General features: G+C 40.7%; 1 protein-coding gene across 1 annotated transcript in view; it reads left to right on the forward strand.

The window, feature by feature from the left end:
• Positions 1 to 14,759, forward strand: part of PLCE1 (phospholipase C epsilon 1) — a 277,145-nt gene that overhangs the window by 95,265 nt on the left and 167,121 nt on the right. Inside the window, exon 2 of the mRNA XM_029932248.1 lies at positions 3,634 to 3,922. Within this exon, the coding sequence (XP_029788108.1) occupies positions 3,634 to 3,922 (289 nt within the window). The remainder of the gene's footprint in view (positions 1 to 3,633; positions 3,923 to 14,759) is intronic.

Here is a 14,759-nt window from a genome sequence, read left to right on the forward strand (position 1 = left end):
GTCAGATCAAACAGGTACTTTGTCTGATCAGGTAAATCTGACCCATGGCTAGCCAATGTGTCACTTCCTATATTGGGCACTGGTTGGCACCTCTCTACTGCATCACAATTATCCTGAAGGCCCAAGGAGGAAGGGGAGCCACAGAATAAGGCAGAGATGGAGCAGTGAGATGATAAGAGAGGCAGGACTTCAAGAAAGATGGCGGGTTGTCTATTTCAGAGGTCAAGGAAATGAGAGTAAGAAAAAGCCACTTGATTTGAGTAAATTATTTGGTTAAACAGTCCTTCCCCAGCTATGTTCTTGGAAGGAAGGTAGAAAGGAGAGAGGGAGTGAGGGAGGGAGGAAGGAAGGAAGGAAAGAAGGAGAGGAGAAAAAAAGAAGAAAAGAAAAGGAAAGCAAGGAAAAGCAAAGCAAAGCAGAGAAATCCATGGTCAAATAACATAAATGAGAAACTCTCCGAACATTCAGTTAACAAAATAAAGTAGACTTCTTTACTCTGACCCTTTTTCTTTACTCTTACTGTCTTTAATATTCTAATATGCCACGCAAAACTTCAAAAGGAGAAACATGTACAGAGTTTTTCAGTGATCAAGGAGTCCTTATGTCATACAGTTGCTCTAGATCTAATGGTGTGAGGAAAACATTTAGGGAAACCTGGATAAGGGACTGAATGAGACACTGGAAATCTGAAGGAATGGTGTGGAAACTGAAATGTACAAGGTAATGAGTGAGGACATGACACACCAGTGGAGAAGCGTGGCACGTAAACAAAGTAGATAAACCCATTAGTAACCAAGAACTGTCAGCATATCAATCTTTGTAAAATCTTCTTAGCATCATTTCTCTGATAAAAGCAAATAAGCAACAAAAAGTGAAGTGTTCCCCACCTCTGATAGATTAAACCTCTTTGCCTGACCTTCAAGGCCCTCCTTTATCAGGCCAACTGACCTTTCTAAATCCCCAATTACACTCTACACTCACTCTCTTCTCTAAATACTATGCTTTGGGGCGCCTGGGTGGCTCAGTCGGTTAAGCCTCCGACTTCAGCTCAGATCAGATCTCACATTCGTGGGTTCGAGCCCCGTGTCAGGCTCTGTGCTGACAGCTAGCTCAGAGCCTGGAGCCTGCTTCCGGTTCTGTGTCTCCTTCTCTCTCTGCCCCTCCCCCTCTCATGCTCTGTCTCTCTCTGTATCAAAAATAAATAAAACATTTAAAATAAATAAATAAATAAATAAATAAATACTATGCTTTGCTCACCATCTTTAGGGCATTACGGTTTTCCAGCCTTTTCACCCTTACTCACCAGGTGAGTTTACTCCCCCAGCTGCTCTGATTAGAATTGTGCCTATTTTCCAAGGCACAGCTCAAGTCTGCTTTTCCTTGGAAGCCTTCTTTAGCCATCAAAACTCACAGTGGGTTTTATTCTTTGCACTTCTAGAGCATTTAAATTTCCAAAGGATTTATTGAGACATAGTGTGTTGGAGATTGCTAGTATGATTGGAACTGAGAGAAGGAAAGCATGTCTTGAGCTCTGCATCTCTCAACCCCAGTTTGCCCTTAGAATATACTCAAATAAGGTTAGGATGATATTATCTAGCAGTACATAAGAGCAAGGGTACAAACTCCATCAAGGTGAATTTCATAGATCATGTTTTGTTATTATATAACCACCTGCTGTTCCTTGAGAATGGAAGACCATTCTCTTCTTTCCCAATAGTAATGAGTGCCATTTGTAGACACTAGGCTAAGCACGTTCCATGTATTGTCTTGAATCCCAGAACACCCTAAGAAGAGGTATTAGTATCCCCACTTTACAGAAGAGGAAGCTTTCTCTAAACATTCAAGTCAGCTTGCTCATGCTTATGACCCTCTTTCTAGCTGGTCAAGGCAGAGCCAGCTGCACAACTCCATGTACATGACCCCAAAGCCTGAGCTCAATCTGTCCCAGTACACCATCTCCATGGCTACACTGGCCACCAGAAATGTAATGACAGAGAATTAAAGCTAAAGAACTAATACTCTTCCTTCTAGTGGCAAGTACATACCAGTAGGCTCCAGAAGGCAGAGTAGAAATTTAGTTAGAGTCAGTGCAGTTTGAACTTCGGGGGGTGAGGGGGTTCCAGGTACATTCTAGGGTCTCCTAAGGACCTAGCATAGCTCAGTGATTGTCCTCTCAAGTGCCAGTGGTCCCAATTAAGATGGGATTTGAAGTGTGCAACATCACAGGGGCACATTCACATCCTGTAGGACATTCAAGGGTCTTCCCTTTCTTGGGCACTCATGGATGTCATGAGAGGGCTTGACCTCCATTTTCACCCTACTATGAGCTCTTTCTTTTATCTGTCTCCCTTACTAGACTGTAAACTCTCTGAGGGGAAAAGCTATCTTATTTACCCAGACCTGACACATAACTGGTGTATAAACATAAAATAACTATTTGTTGAATGAATGATAAGACAAGGTGCTAAAGGTGGCATGATAGAGACAACACATTTTAGTCAACTTTTATTCCACCATCAGAAAATTAGATTAATTTACCCATGTTGTATTTCTTCCCTATTATTTATACATTACTCAGGAGTCTCAGGCTTCCCAGAGACCTTGACAAAACCCCAAACCTTACTGGAAAAATGTCAAACCTCACAATTTTCAGGTCTCATCTTCTAAACTGGATTGTGCAATTTTTCAGGAAAGGAGGTATATGTTGCTTCTTGTACATGCTCCACATCTTTCAGCACACTGCCTCCACAGAGCAGGATCTATATAAATGTTGAACAACTGTATTGGAATTATGGTTGGAAGCCCATCCTAATTGTGTAATCTTGCGGTGCTATTCTGGCTCATTCAGTGGAGAATGTGACTCTTGATCCCAGGCTTGTGTGTTCAAGACCCACATTGGGTGTAGAGATTACTTAAAAATAAATCTTAAAAACAATTTTGCGATCTCCTTGAGATAATTTTTTTGGTGAACTCAGGTGATAAAGGGGAGAGGAAGTCAAGATAGTGACAGAGACAGAGCAACAAGAGTGGACAGAAACTGTTAATACATTGGAGGTGGGAGGTGAGAAAGGACGAAGAGGGAAAAAGATTCAAAGACTTTGCACCACGCTAATGGATTGAAGGATTGTGCCCAAGAGAGAAACTAGAACTTCTCCTTCTCCATGACCATCTCATCCTCACTTCAGTTTTGGCATAGAGAAAAGATTCCTCATGAATGTCAGGTTGAAGTGTTCCTTGGAGGAAGACAAACCTGGGACAGTCAGGCACACAGGAGAGTCCAAAAGGACAAAAAGGAAAGGTTTGACTTTGTCACCCTGCATAAGAGCTTTGCTCTGCTAAGCAGGAGGAGGAGAAATTTGAGCTGAATATATTTTTGGTTGGAACAACTTGTAAGTGCTCTGTTTGATAGCACGGTTGTTTGAATGACCGATTTCATAACTGCACATAGCTTTTCCAAATAAATGGTGTCTGTAGAATGTTCAGGTTAATGCATGAGTCCAGTGCTCAAGAGTGTTTGCGCTTAGGGCAACTGAGCCTTCTTTCTTAATAAGTCATCTTGGCATTTTGTCAACAAACTAATTTGCTTTTCTAAGAAACTAGATTAATACTTCCTGTACTCTGTGCTATTCACAGATCTACAATGCAGTGAGAAGGGGAGAAGAAATAGAAAATACAATTGGATCTCTTCTCCATCTCTTCACAAAGCTCCCAGCCTCCGAAACAACCCAAGAAAGGATTAGGGTTGGCCCGTGCTTAAAGCAATGTGTCCGAGACACTGTATGTGAGTACCGCGCCACCCTCCAGAGGACGTCCATATCTCACTACATCACGGGGTCTCTCCTAGAAGCAACCACATCTTTAGGAGCAAGAAGTGGCCTACTCAATACCTTTGGAGGATCCACTGGACGAATGATGCTAAAAGGTAAGGTCTTTCACTTTTAACTTTTCATTTTTGAATGCAGAAAGGAATCGAGGTTAACATGTATGCATCTCCTGATGGAAAATTAAGTTCACTTAGAGGCAATTTTAAATAAATAAAAGTTACTGCCTTAATAGACTGTGAAAAGGTAGTTCTTTATCAAAATCCTTTCAGGTGTCAACATTCCAAACAAGAAGCATTAAAATTTTGATGTTTCATTTCCAAAAGAAGTAAATGATTACAAGGCTATCTTTAATTTTTTTTTAATTACTCAGACAGAGGGTTTCCCCTAGTGGTAGTCTATGATAGATGTCAATTACTGTGATAAGATACTTGTAAACAAATGTGGTCATGTGATCACAATGAAGACCAACACGGGCATAGAACAGAGTGAAATATAGTTCTTCCTCTTACACAGAATCAGTAGGTTCATTTGGACTGGAAAAGCTAAAGGCTATCCTCCAATGACTCCTGTCTTAACAAACAGGATAGTTGAGCATCCAGCTAAAAAAAGAAAGCCAATGGAAAATGGGGTCCTCAGCACTAGAACTTCCCAGCTACTTCCCACGAGTAGGCAGACGGCAGGTCAGAAATGGCAGTGCACCAAAGAATCTTGGAGATCTATGTACTGCACAGCTGTCACAACCCTCTTGGCAGCCTTCCCTTGCAGGAAGCTGCCAGCCAGACGGGGACCATGCAGAGCAATGTTCCACTGCCTGGGGGATGCCAAGAGCTCCATCTGACATCTAGCCATTTCTCTCAAGGAGAGCAGCTAGTGTCCCTCTGTAGCAAGCCACAGACCTGTGGCTAGCAGGCCAGTGACCTTCCTCCTGGATCCTCAACCACCCTCCCCACACACACACCCTAGGCAGCCCTGACAGAAGTACACGCCTTCCTGTGTACCATGTTGGTACTATGTTGGTTTGTTTACTGGAGTCATTTTTTAACTTTTACAGCTTGGTTATACATAATGAGTGTAGGAAAACACAAGGTGTGTGCTTGGAAAGGCATAGCATAAGGAAACCAAAGGGTTTCATATGTTCTCATTTATTCATTCTGTGTTTTGAGTCACTACTAGGTGCTAAGTGCTGGATAGGAAACAAAACAGTTTCTGCCATCACGGAGCTTGTAGTCTCTAGGTGGTAAGCAGTTTTCCCTATGCACAACACTCAGGATTTCTCTACTCTGTTGTGGCTCCTGGTGACTGCCAAGCTTCCGTTCTCCATCTGTGCTCTTCCTGAGAAATTGGGCTGAGATTAGCATGTGGAGTTGTTGTTACTTCAAGGCTTGTGACTCTATGTAAGGACTTCATCCTGTGAGTTAATCAACCTGTTTGTCAGATACCCGACCTGTGCTCAGCAAAGTATGTAGGTTTATGGGAGATTCTAATGAAGTGCAGGTCAATTTGCTTGCCTTCAGAATTTTTATGAACCTAATAAGGAGGCCAGATTGCACCAAGTATTCAAAGAATAATATGATACTGCAGGGAATTGAGTACTAAATTATGTGGAAGTGGCTCTAATAGTTCAGAGTTTAGAGAAGGAGTTAATGTCCTTTGTGACAAATGACTTTGCCCAAAACAAACAAAAGTCAACAAAAGCCACTTTCTTTCTTCTCCATTAATAGCAAAGGGACAAATCTCCAGGCCCCCTGACCAAGGAGGCTGCTAGTTAGTGTGTCTGTTGCCCTGATAGTAACTTTATCTCAGTTGCTATTTGTCCTTTTGTTTTCAAATCAGAAACTCATGGATCAACATTCCCAGCTCAGATGTTCATTGGACCATCAACTCATGTGTTATCTTTAAATTGGTAATTTATACAAGAATTGGGAGTTTAACTTTCTGTTTTGCAGCTCTTTAATGGTTTTTGATATCCCTCTGTAAGTAGTTTTTGCTGACCTATACAATTAGCTTCTGCCCTGAGCTTACTTCTGTAGTTCTGACTTGTCTCTTGGAAACCTTTTCAACTTTGGTGCACTTTCCTGTAGAATCTTCAAAGTCTATACATGCCATAGTGAAACATGTTTCTTTAACATGCAGTGGAAGAAAATACACCCAAAACACCATATAGGCATTCAAAATCATAGAATGTTTATAAAATCTATAGGTTCAGCATAGTGACTAACTGGGTCTTGAAGTCCGTTGGCCATATATTCCAGGGAGGGGCTTGAAGCACATGCTGGCTGTGACTTGGTGGTCTGCTCTTTTCTTGTTCACTGTGTGTTCTGTGGCATTGAATTGGCCAACAGTTTTCAGCTCTGTGTTGCTAATGAAGATCTCTGAGAAGTTGATAACACAGGCTCAGTTCCCATTTTATAAATGACTTATATTCCAAAAGTTAACTTCTCAGGAGCTATGTGGAACTTAGAATAGTTTCCTAGAGAAATAGCATTAAACATTGTGATTTTAGTTGACTCTAATCCTCAAAAATCTCTTTAACCCATAACACAGTTGAAATCTATATACTTCCCATGGAATAAAGAGAAAAACATGATTATTGAATACTGTGTATTAGCCTCTAAAGAAAAAGTAATACAAATGAATTAAAAGACATTTCTTAATTAGGGAAAATAATTAAGGTGAGTAGAGTTAAAATGAAAGCCTTATGAGATTTCGAAAATAACTTTGGGCCATTGTAGAGATTTCAGATGTTGGCATCTAGTTCTCTTGTTATGCATAATTATATTTCAAAATTCACACCTATATAAAAGAATCAGAAAGTTATTATCCCTGTACTTCCCCTTCCCCTGCCCCTGTTTTTTAAATGGAGGCTTATAAATGGAATGAAGAAGGAAAGAGAGGCAGGGCAGGATTTTACTTTTTTTCCCAGAGGAAAAGGGTAGGGAAGAAAATTTTGAAGTAAATTAAATAGAGTACGGAAAGGTAGAGAAAAAGGAGGAAGGGAAAAGACAAATACTGTTTGATTCCATTTGTTTAAGACACTTAGAACAGTCAGCATCATAGAGACCAAGGGCTGATGGGGAACAAGGAATGGGGAGTCATCGTTAATGAGTAAAGAGTTTCTATTTTATAAGATGAAGGGTTCTGCACAGCAATATGAATATATTTAATACCACTGAACTATACACTTAAAAATGGTTAGGATGCTACATTTTATGTTATGTGTATTTAAACCTCCATCTACTCCCTCCCCCACTAAAAAGAATAAAAAATTCTTAAGAATATGTTATGAAGGTCTTTGGTCCCAGGTCAATTAAGATATTAGAGAGACCCAAGTTTGTGAAAGCTTTCACATGAACCTTCGGGAAATCCAAGTCAACCCATCTTCCGGTAATGGTTATGATTAAAAGATGAGGGTTGGAGCAGCCTACAGTAGATGAGAATAGGAAGAGAAAATGTCCAACTAATTGTTCATTAGTCACAAGGCATTCACAAGTCAGGAACTAGTGACTCAAGGGTTGATTGGCCAGAGTTGTGCAGCCTTGCACCTTTACCACAGTCTACAGGATTCTGCGAACTCTTCAGCACTTCACTGAGCTTACACACCTCTGCTGTATGGGTGGCTCTAGAAAGACAGCCAACAATCAGTACACAAACATTTCTGGTTTTCTGCCTTCAGTACCACCAAGAATGATCTGTCTACTGAGTTGAAAGTTTGCCAAAAAACATGAAACATTTTCTGATATGAAGCACTGGTTAGCAAGGTATGCTGTCTTGAGTACAGCATAAAAAGATATGCTGTCTCACAATGGAAAATGGAGAGTTTATACCATCTACTTCTAGCCTGGGTCCCCTTCTTGTTAACCTTGCTAGAATCTCAAGATCAACTCCCTATAGCAGTGGCAGTCAAAAGAATTATTGACATCAATAATTAGGAAGTTTTCTCAACCCAGTACCTACTTTTGTTTCTTTTTTCTCCAATGGACTATTTACTGAAAATTACAAAAGCAAGAGAAAGTAAAAAAGAAGAGAAGAGAGTGACATCTCTGATATTAATGTAAAGCACTGATAGTAAAATTGGAAAAAATAACAGTGATAAGGAAAAGGATTTTTCATTATAAGGCAGCTAAATGTTTTCAAATGTGCATATTGGACCAGCCACTATAATAAATGTTGTACATTAAACTCGATATTTCCTTTTCAAATTGTTGCTAAGTTTCTAAATTAAAGGATTAAGTATTTACATACAACCAGAACAAAGCTTATTCATATTTAAATTATGTAGTAGAAAAGAAAACTCCACTGTTCATTTTAACCAGTTTGAGTGTGTGTATGTATATGTAAAGAACTAGAGGCGCCTGGGTGACTTAGTTAAGCATCCGACTTTGGCTCAGGTCATGATCTCACTGTGAGTCTGAGCCCTGCGTGGGTCTCTGTGCTGACAGTGCAGAGACTGCTTCAAATCCTCTGTCCTCCTTCTCTCTCTGCCCCTTCTCCATGCCTTCCCTCTCCCCTTCTCTCTCTTTCAAAAAATAAAAGCCATATTAAAGTATTGGACCTGTATAGAGTGTAAATAGAATATTAATATGAAAATAAAAAAGTGTCCTACATACTTAATATTCTTATTGAAAATAGGCAATATTTTGTTTCTGATGGAAAGGCTAATAAATTTTTGACTTACTTTCTTTTACTGCACTAAGGATATTCTATTTGTGTATTTTTCTAAAATTAGTACCTTCAAGGATAAAAACAAGAAGTCATAATAGGAATACACACACACATTTGAACTATGTGACTGTACCTCATAAATAATTTAGTTTATAAAGTCTGTGTTAGTTGTCTTCCTCATAATCAAAATAATTACCCTCTACATGCCTACCAACCAGGGAAAGTCATATGCATACTTCTAATTCCAAGATTTAAGTTTCTATAAAGAAACCCTCTGACTTACTAGTTTTGTGGCCTTAAAATTATTTTCTTGGTGGTTAAAAGTATGGTTTAATGTATTTAGGGTATGTGTCTGTACCAGTTAATTAACTAGAAAGTACTTGTTCACTGCCCACTGTGGCAGAGTACTGTGTCATCTCTGGGAAGAATGCAGGAGATCACATCTGGAAGTCTTCAAAGTGAACAATAATATTTCTCACTCCAGAGAAAATGTAATATTAGGTTTTAGGTATATTGTGGTAGCTTTTACTACCCAGTAAAAGATTCATAAAGTGCTGGGCTATTCAGTTGATGGTAGGGTCTATAGTTTATGGGGCAAGTAATTTGGTGGGCACAGAACAAAGCCCTGTGCCATGGTCTACAGTAGTCAGATGTCATCCAAGAGTCTACTCTGTGCCTGTGTGTGACCCAGGAATGTGACTCCATGTCTAGATGTGACCCAAACGTGCTCAGATGTGACTGAGCAACGTGACTCCACACTTAGATGTAACCTCAGAGTAAATCACCAGATGTCACCCAAGCAGGTCACTCCATGGCCAGGTATAACTGAGGATTGTGACTCTTGCTTATAATCGGCGGGTGCTTCCAAAGCACCAGGGAAGGGTATTCACATATTACTCAAATAATACTGGAGACATGATGCTTCTTTCTTTTTTTAATTTTTTAATATTTATTTATTTTTAAGAGAGAGAGAGAGAAAGGGTGCAAGTTGGTGAGGGACAGAGAGAAAAGGAGACAGAATCCACAGCAGACTCCATGCTCTGAGCTGTCAGCACAGAGCCCGACACAGAGCTCACTCTCCTGAACTGCAAGATCACGACCTGAGCCGAAGTTGGACACTCAACCAGCTGAGCCACTAGGTGCCCTGGCATGATGCTGTTAGAGTCAAAGTATATTTTGAAGGGAAGAAGGTCCAAGCATAGGAATTACACTTTTTATTTTTTTTTAGTTTTTGCAAGATGACTGTGTATCTCTGAAATGTTAAACTCTTCCATTTGTAAAGAGAAAATTGGGCATAGGGACAGGTCGGGTAGAATCACAGTAATAAATAATTCTACATGTTAACATTTTCTTAGTTCTTGCTCGGTGCCAGGTATTGCTCTGAGTGCTTTGCCTGTGTGATTTCATTAAAAACCATTCAGTGGTCCAATGAAGGAAGTACTATTTCCTAATGAGGAAATTTAGGCTCAGAGACATTAAGAATTTTGCACATGGGGGCACAGGTAGTCAGGAGTAGTGTGAGCACTCGAATCCAGATAGCCAGTTGAGCGCATACTGTTTTCCAGACAATGAAGCAAGCCTTTCATCTGCATTATTTCATTTAGTCCTTATTGTGGGTTGACTTGCATCCCCCAAAAGAGAAATGTTGAAGTCCTAATCCCTAGTACCTACGAATGCACCCTGATTTGGAAATAGGGTCTTTGCAGATATACTCAAGTGAAGATGAGGTCATTTTCAATGACAGTGAGCCCCAAACCCAGTAACTGGCTTTCCTTATTAGAAGACAAGAAGTGGGGCACCTACATGGCTCAATCAGTTGGGCGTCCAACTTCGGCTCAGGTCATGATATCAAGATTCTTGGGTTCGATTCCTGTGTTGGGCTATGTGCTGCCAGCTCAGAGCCTGGAACCTGCTTTGGATCCTGTGTCCCTCTCTTTCTCTACCCCTCCCCTCCTCGTGCTCTGTCTCTCTTTCTCTCTCTCAAAAATAAAAAAAAAACAGTTAAAAAATTAAAATAATAAAAGAAGAAGAAGGGAAGAGACATAGAGACAGACCTACATTGTGGTGAACACCATGTGATGATGGAGGCATAGGCTAGGGTGGCACAACCACAAGCCAAGGAATATTAAAGACGGCGAGACCCTACTAGATGTTGGGAAGAAACAGGGAGGATTCTAACAAAAGTCTTAGAAGAGGTGTGGCCCTGCCAGCACCTGGATTCTGGACATCTAGCCTCTAGACTAGGGACAGGGAACATTTCTACAGCTATAAACCATCCCAGTGATGGTAACTTGTTACAGCAGCACCAGGAAACTAAGGCAGTTATTTTGACAATCCTGTGAGGAAGAAATTATTAGCAGCAGGAAGTCTTCAGGGGGCTGTATTTCATGATAAAAAGCTTGGATTTTACCTTGTAAGTAATGAGAGACACTGAAAGGTTCTGAGGAAGGGTGTGATTTGATTAGATTGGGTTTTTAGAAAGACCCATCTGGTATAAACCTCCAAGGAATCAAGTGGTGGGTGTGTTTACAGAATCAAGAAACATGTAGTCATTGCTACTTGGTGACACTTATTGAATGAGATAATTTTAGAGCCAAGGAAAGAAAACACTAATTTACACTGCAAGTTTTACAAACATCAAACTCATACAAAATTAAAATGCAAATACACTAAGGAAGTTGTTGAGCTTGCACAAGAGCCATTTTCAGTGTTTTAATAAGCCATCATCAGCACTAGGGCTTTGGAATGGTTACAGGACTACTTTGGGGCCTCCCTTACTCCTGTCTGAACTCCTCTCATCTCCTTCCAAGGCACCAGCTGTCCTTAGGGGTCTGGAGTCCCCCTGACTACACCAGCCCATCCACTCTTCCTTCATGGCCCCATAATAATATAATTTCCTGTTCTTTCTGTAGTGGATCCCAGCTGGGCTTTGTGAACAGAGTGACCCGATGGGTTTGAATAGAGATCTATTCTGTTCTGGAGTGTTGACTGATGAGGGAGACTCCCTCGAGAGGTCTAGGGACAGATGGAGGAGCTGATGGCAACTGGCAGAGGGAATGGGCCACACAGATGCAAAGGCATGAGACAGGAAGAGACAGTGTGTCCAGGGAACTGCTGGTCTACCAGGCTGTTCTGGCCAAAGCTTGGGAAGTACAGAGGCTAAGTAGGAAGGCATGAGGCTAGGGCTGGGGGAGAAAATAGATCTCCATGGGGCTGTATTTAATAATAAAGAGCTTGGATTTCACCTTGTAAGTAATCAGAGATGCTGAAGGGTACTAAGGATGAGTGTGATTTGATCAAATTGGGTTTTTAGAAAGATCCATCTGGCTACAATAAGGGGTGGGGCTACACAGAGTGTCATCCTTAATCCTGGCCTAAGTGTCCACAGGATGGCCTCCTGGGCTTCACCCCCAAGCCTACTGAATTAGTCTCTGATACTTCAGGTGAGTGTGCTTGGTATGGAAGGTGAATGGGGGGAAAGACCAATGAGAACTGGAGGCATTTAGGAGGATATTGCTAAGGCACTGTTCCTGGTAGGGTGTTGTTGGCACATTTAGCGACTAGTAAAAATTACAAAAGGCCCCCCTCCCCACTCTCCACAGGGTGATGCAGCCTCATATCCACGCATACGATTTAGTGCACAGCATGCCAGCTGACTGGATTTCAGACTTCTTTTCCATTCAGGGAAGCACCTTTGTGCAGTATGTAAACTGTTCGCTGTACCAAAAGTCTGAATCCTGGGGAAGTCACAGAGAGTTATATATCAGGGATAGAATTAATAGAATGTGGGGATTGAATGGATATAGTATGAATAAAGGGAATTGAGTCTAAGATGGTCATTAATTTTATCTTTTAAAAAATCATTTCTGGGGCACAGAATCCGGCTCTGTGCTGAGTGTGGAACCTGATTGGGATTCACTCTCTCTCTCTCTCTCTCTCTGCCCCTTCCCACTCATGCTTTCTCTCTGTGTCTCTCTAAATAAACAAATAAACTTTTAAAAATCATCTCAAATCCTTCCCGTTTGTTATTCATGGTTAAAAATAGGATTGTTGGATCATATGCCTACCCCTGCCTCCTTCCCTACTATCATTTCACGTAATCAGGAAGTTAAGGGTCCATTAAATACTACTTATTGAATTATTGCATATAAGTGCTAACACCTCTAAAATAAGAAACTAATAAGTTAATTATTATTTTTAAAAAGAGTTTTAGTCATTGATTTCAGAAAGGTGATTGGTGAAGATGGCGACCTCTGACAGTCACTTGTGGTTTCTATATTTGAGCTGGTCATGAAAATGTCAAGTCATAATTACAGAATTTCAGAATGGTATTTTGTTGTCAGTGAACTGAATTCTAGCAGAAGATATTTTACCATCTTCAAGAAAGTTTGCCAACTAGAAGTACATATTTGGTACTTAAAGTCTTTTAACTCTGTATTTGATCATAACCACAAGTTTTTAGTAGTATGATTTCGATACTATTAATCCCACAAGTGATTCTATAAAGGTCTCAACAGATATATGCTTTAGCCCCTCTGAGGCTCTCCCTGTGAATTTTGCAATCTCCAGAGATATATTTGGTAGCAGTGGTGGGTATTTTACCTGTGGTACCCAGAATCACATTTTTGCATTAATAAGCAGACTCATCAAAAATTCATTTCAGGATAAGCACTGGGTGTTGTATATAAGCCAATTTGAAAATAAATTATATTCATAAAAATTTTTAAATAAGTAAATAAATAAAAGAAAGTGCACTTGAAAAAAAATTTTTAAAGCCCATTTCAAACAGACATTTCTATGGGTTATGAGGAACATAGAAAGGAACTGAGAATACACAAAGTTTCAGAGGCCTTGCAACTCACAAGAGCTGGATTTATAAACTACCAAGTTTGGAACCAAACCTTTAACTGGAGTGATCAGCAAGTAGGGGCAAAGCCAGCACATGATCCCAACCCTGTCTGATTCCCAATTCAAGTTCTTAACCACTAGGAAACCATTCAGGTTCTCTCTCACTCAGGCCTCTCTCACCCAGTGTCTGTCTGTCTGTCTGTCTCTCTCTCTCAGGATGTGAGTGTAAGTGTGTGTGTGTGTGTGTGTGTGTGTATACATACATGTCTAAGTACAACATGGAACCTTTAATTTGCACGCAGGTCCATCTGACTACAAAACTGATCATTTTCCTGCATACCTGTTACCTCCTTGTCCTAGAGACATCTGAGGACTCCAAGATATCTCAAGCAGTCATTGGTTTGGGCACCTGTTAGTGTACATGGGGGTGTTCCCATCTACAACTAATATGTCATAGGACAGAATCAGCCAAATGGGAGAAGAGACTCCTATTAGCTAATGAGCCAAGCAAATATATTCCTGTCTACCAGAATAGCCACACAGCACCTGGCACATAGAAGGGGCCCAGAAAATATTTGTTGAGTGAATGAATGAACAAATGAATATACAACTCTAGGCTAACATACAGGTACCTGTACCAAAACTAGGAAGGAACATTTGAAGCCATCTTAGTCAATCCTCTGAGCATCACCAGTGCCAAAAGTTAATTCACCAACAATGACTGTTATTCATGCATCATTTACAAAAATCATTTGGGCTGGTCTCAGCCCTGCTTAATATACCACTTAAGGTAGGTGGCAGAAAACAGAGTCCTGCCCAGTCGGGAGGTATTAAATGGCTCATAGTGAGGTGGATAGCCATGAAATGATTTCTTACTGATTTGTTTCTGTCATTCCTTATGTGCCCTCATACCCCTAGGCCAATTGGCAAATGGTCCTGAGGGTCTGATCTCCGCAAAGTGTGCTTGCAGTGTGTTGAGAGAAGAAGGGAAGAAGGACGGGGGTCACCCCAACCTCAGCATTAGCCCTGCTTTGAAGGGTCCGCGGTCTCTTTCCTGAGTGTAGAAATGAGGACACCTTCACTGTCCAGTCCTCGAACCAGGAGAGAAGTCCTCAATTCCTCTATATCTTTGGGGGAAGACCCTCTTTTCTATGGCTATCATATACCAGCACAGCAAGAGGAGGCCACTGGTGGTGAAAATTTATTTATTTTTCAAATACTTATTAAATACCTATACTTCCACATACCAAGAATAGAGCAAACATTGCCCCCACCCACATGGAGCTTAAAGACCAATAGAGAATCAAGTATTTACGAAACTTGATTATAACCTGATACATGTTACAAGGCATCAGAACCGGCCGTGTGAGACCCTCTTAAAGGGGATTTGTTAAGAAAGGGTGCTGTATTTTGTCAAATGCTTTT

Source organism: Suricata suricatta, chromosome 2 (genome assembly GCF_006229205.1).
Source record: "Suricata suricatta isolate VVHF042 chromosome 2, meerkat_22Aug2017_6uvM2_HiC, whole genome shotgun sequence".
NCBI classification, from domain to species: Eukaryota; Metazoa; Chordata; class Mammalia; order Carnivora; family Herpestidae; genus Suricata; species Suricata suricatta.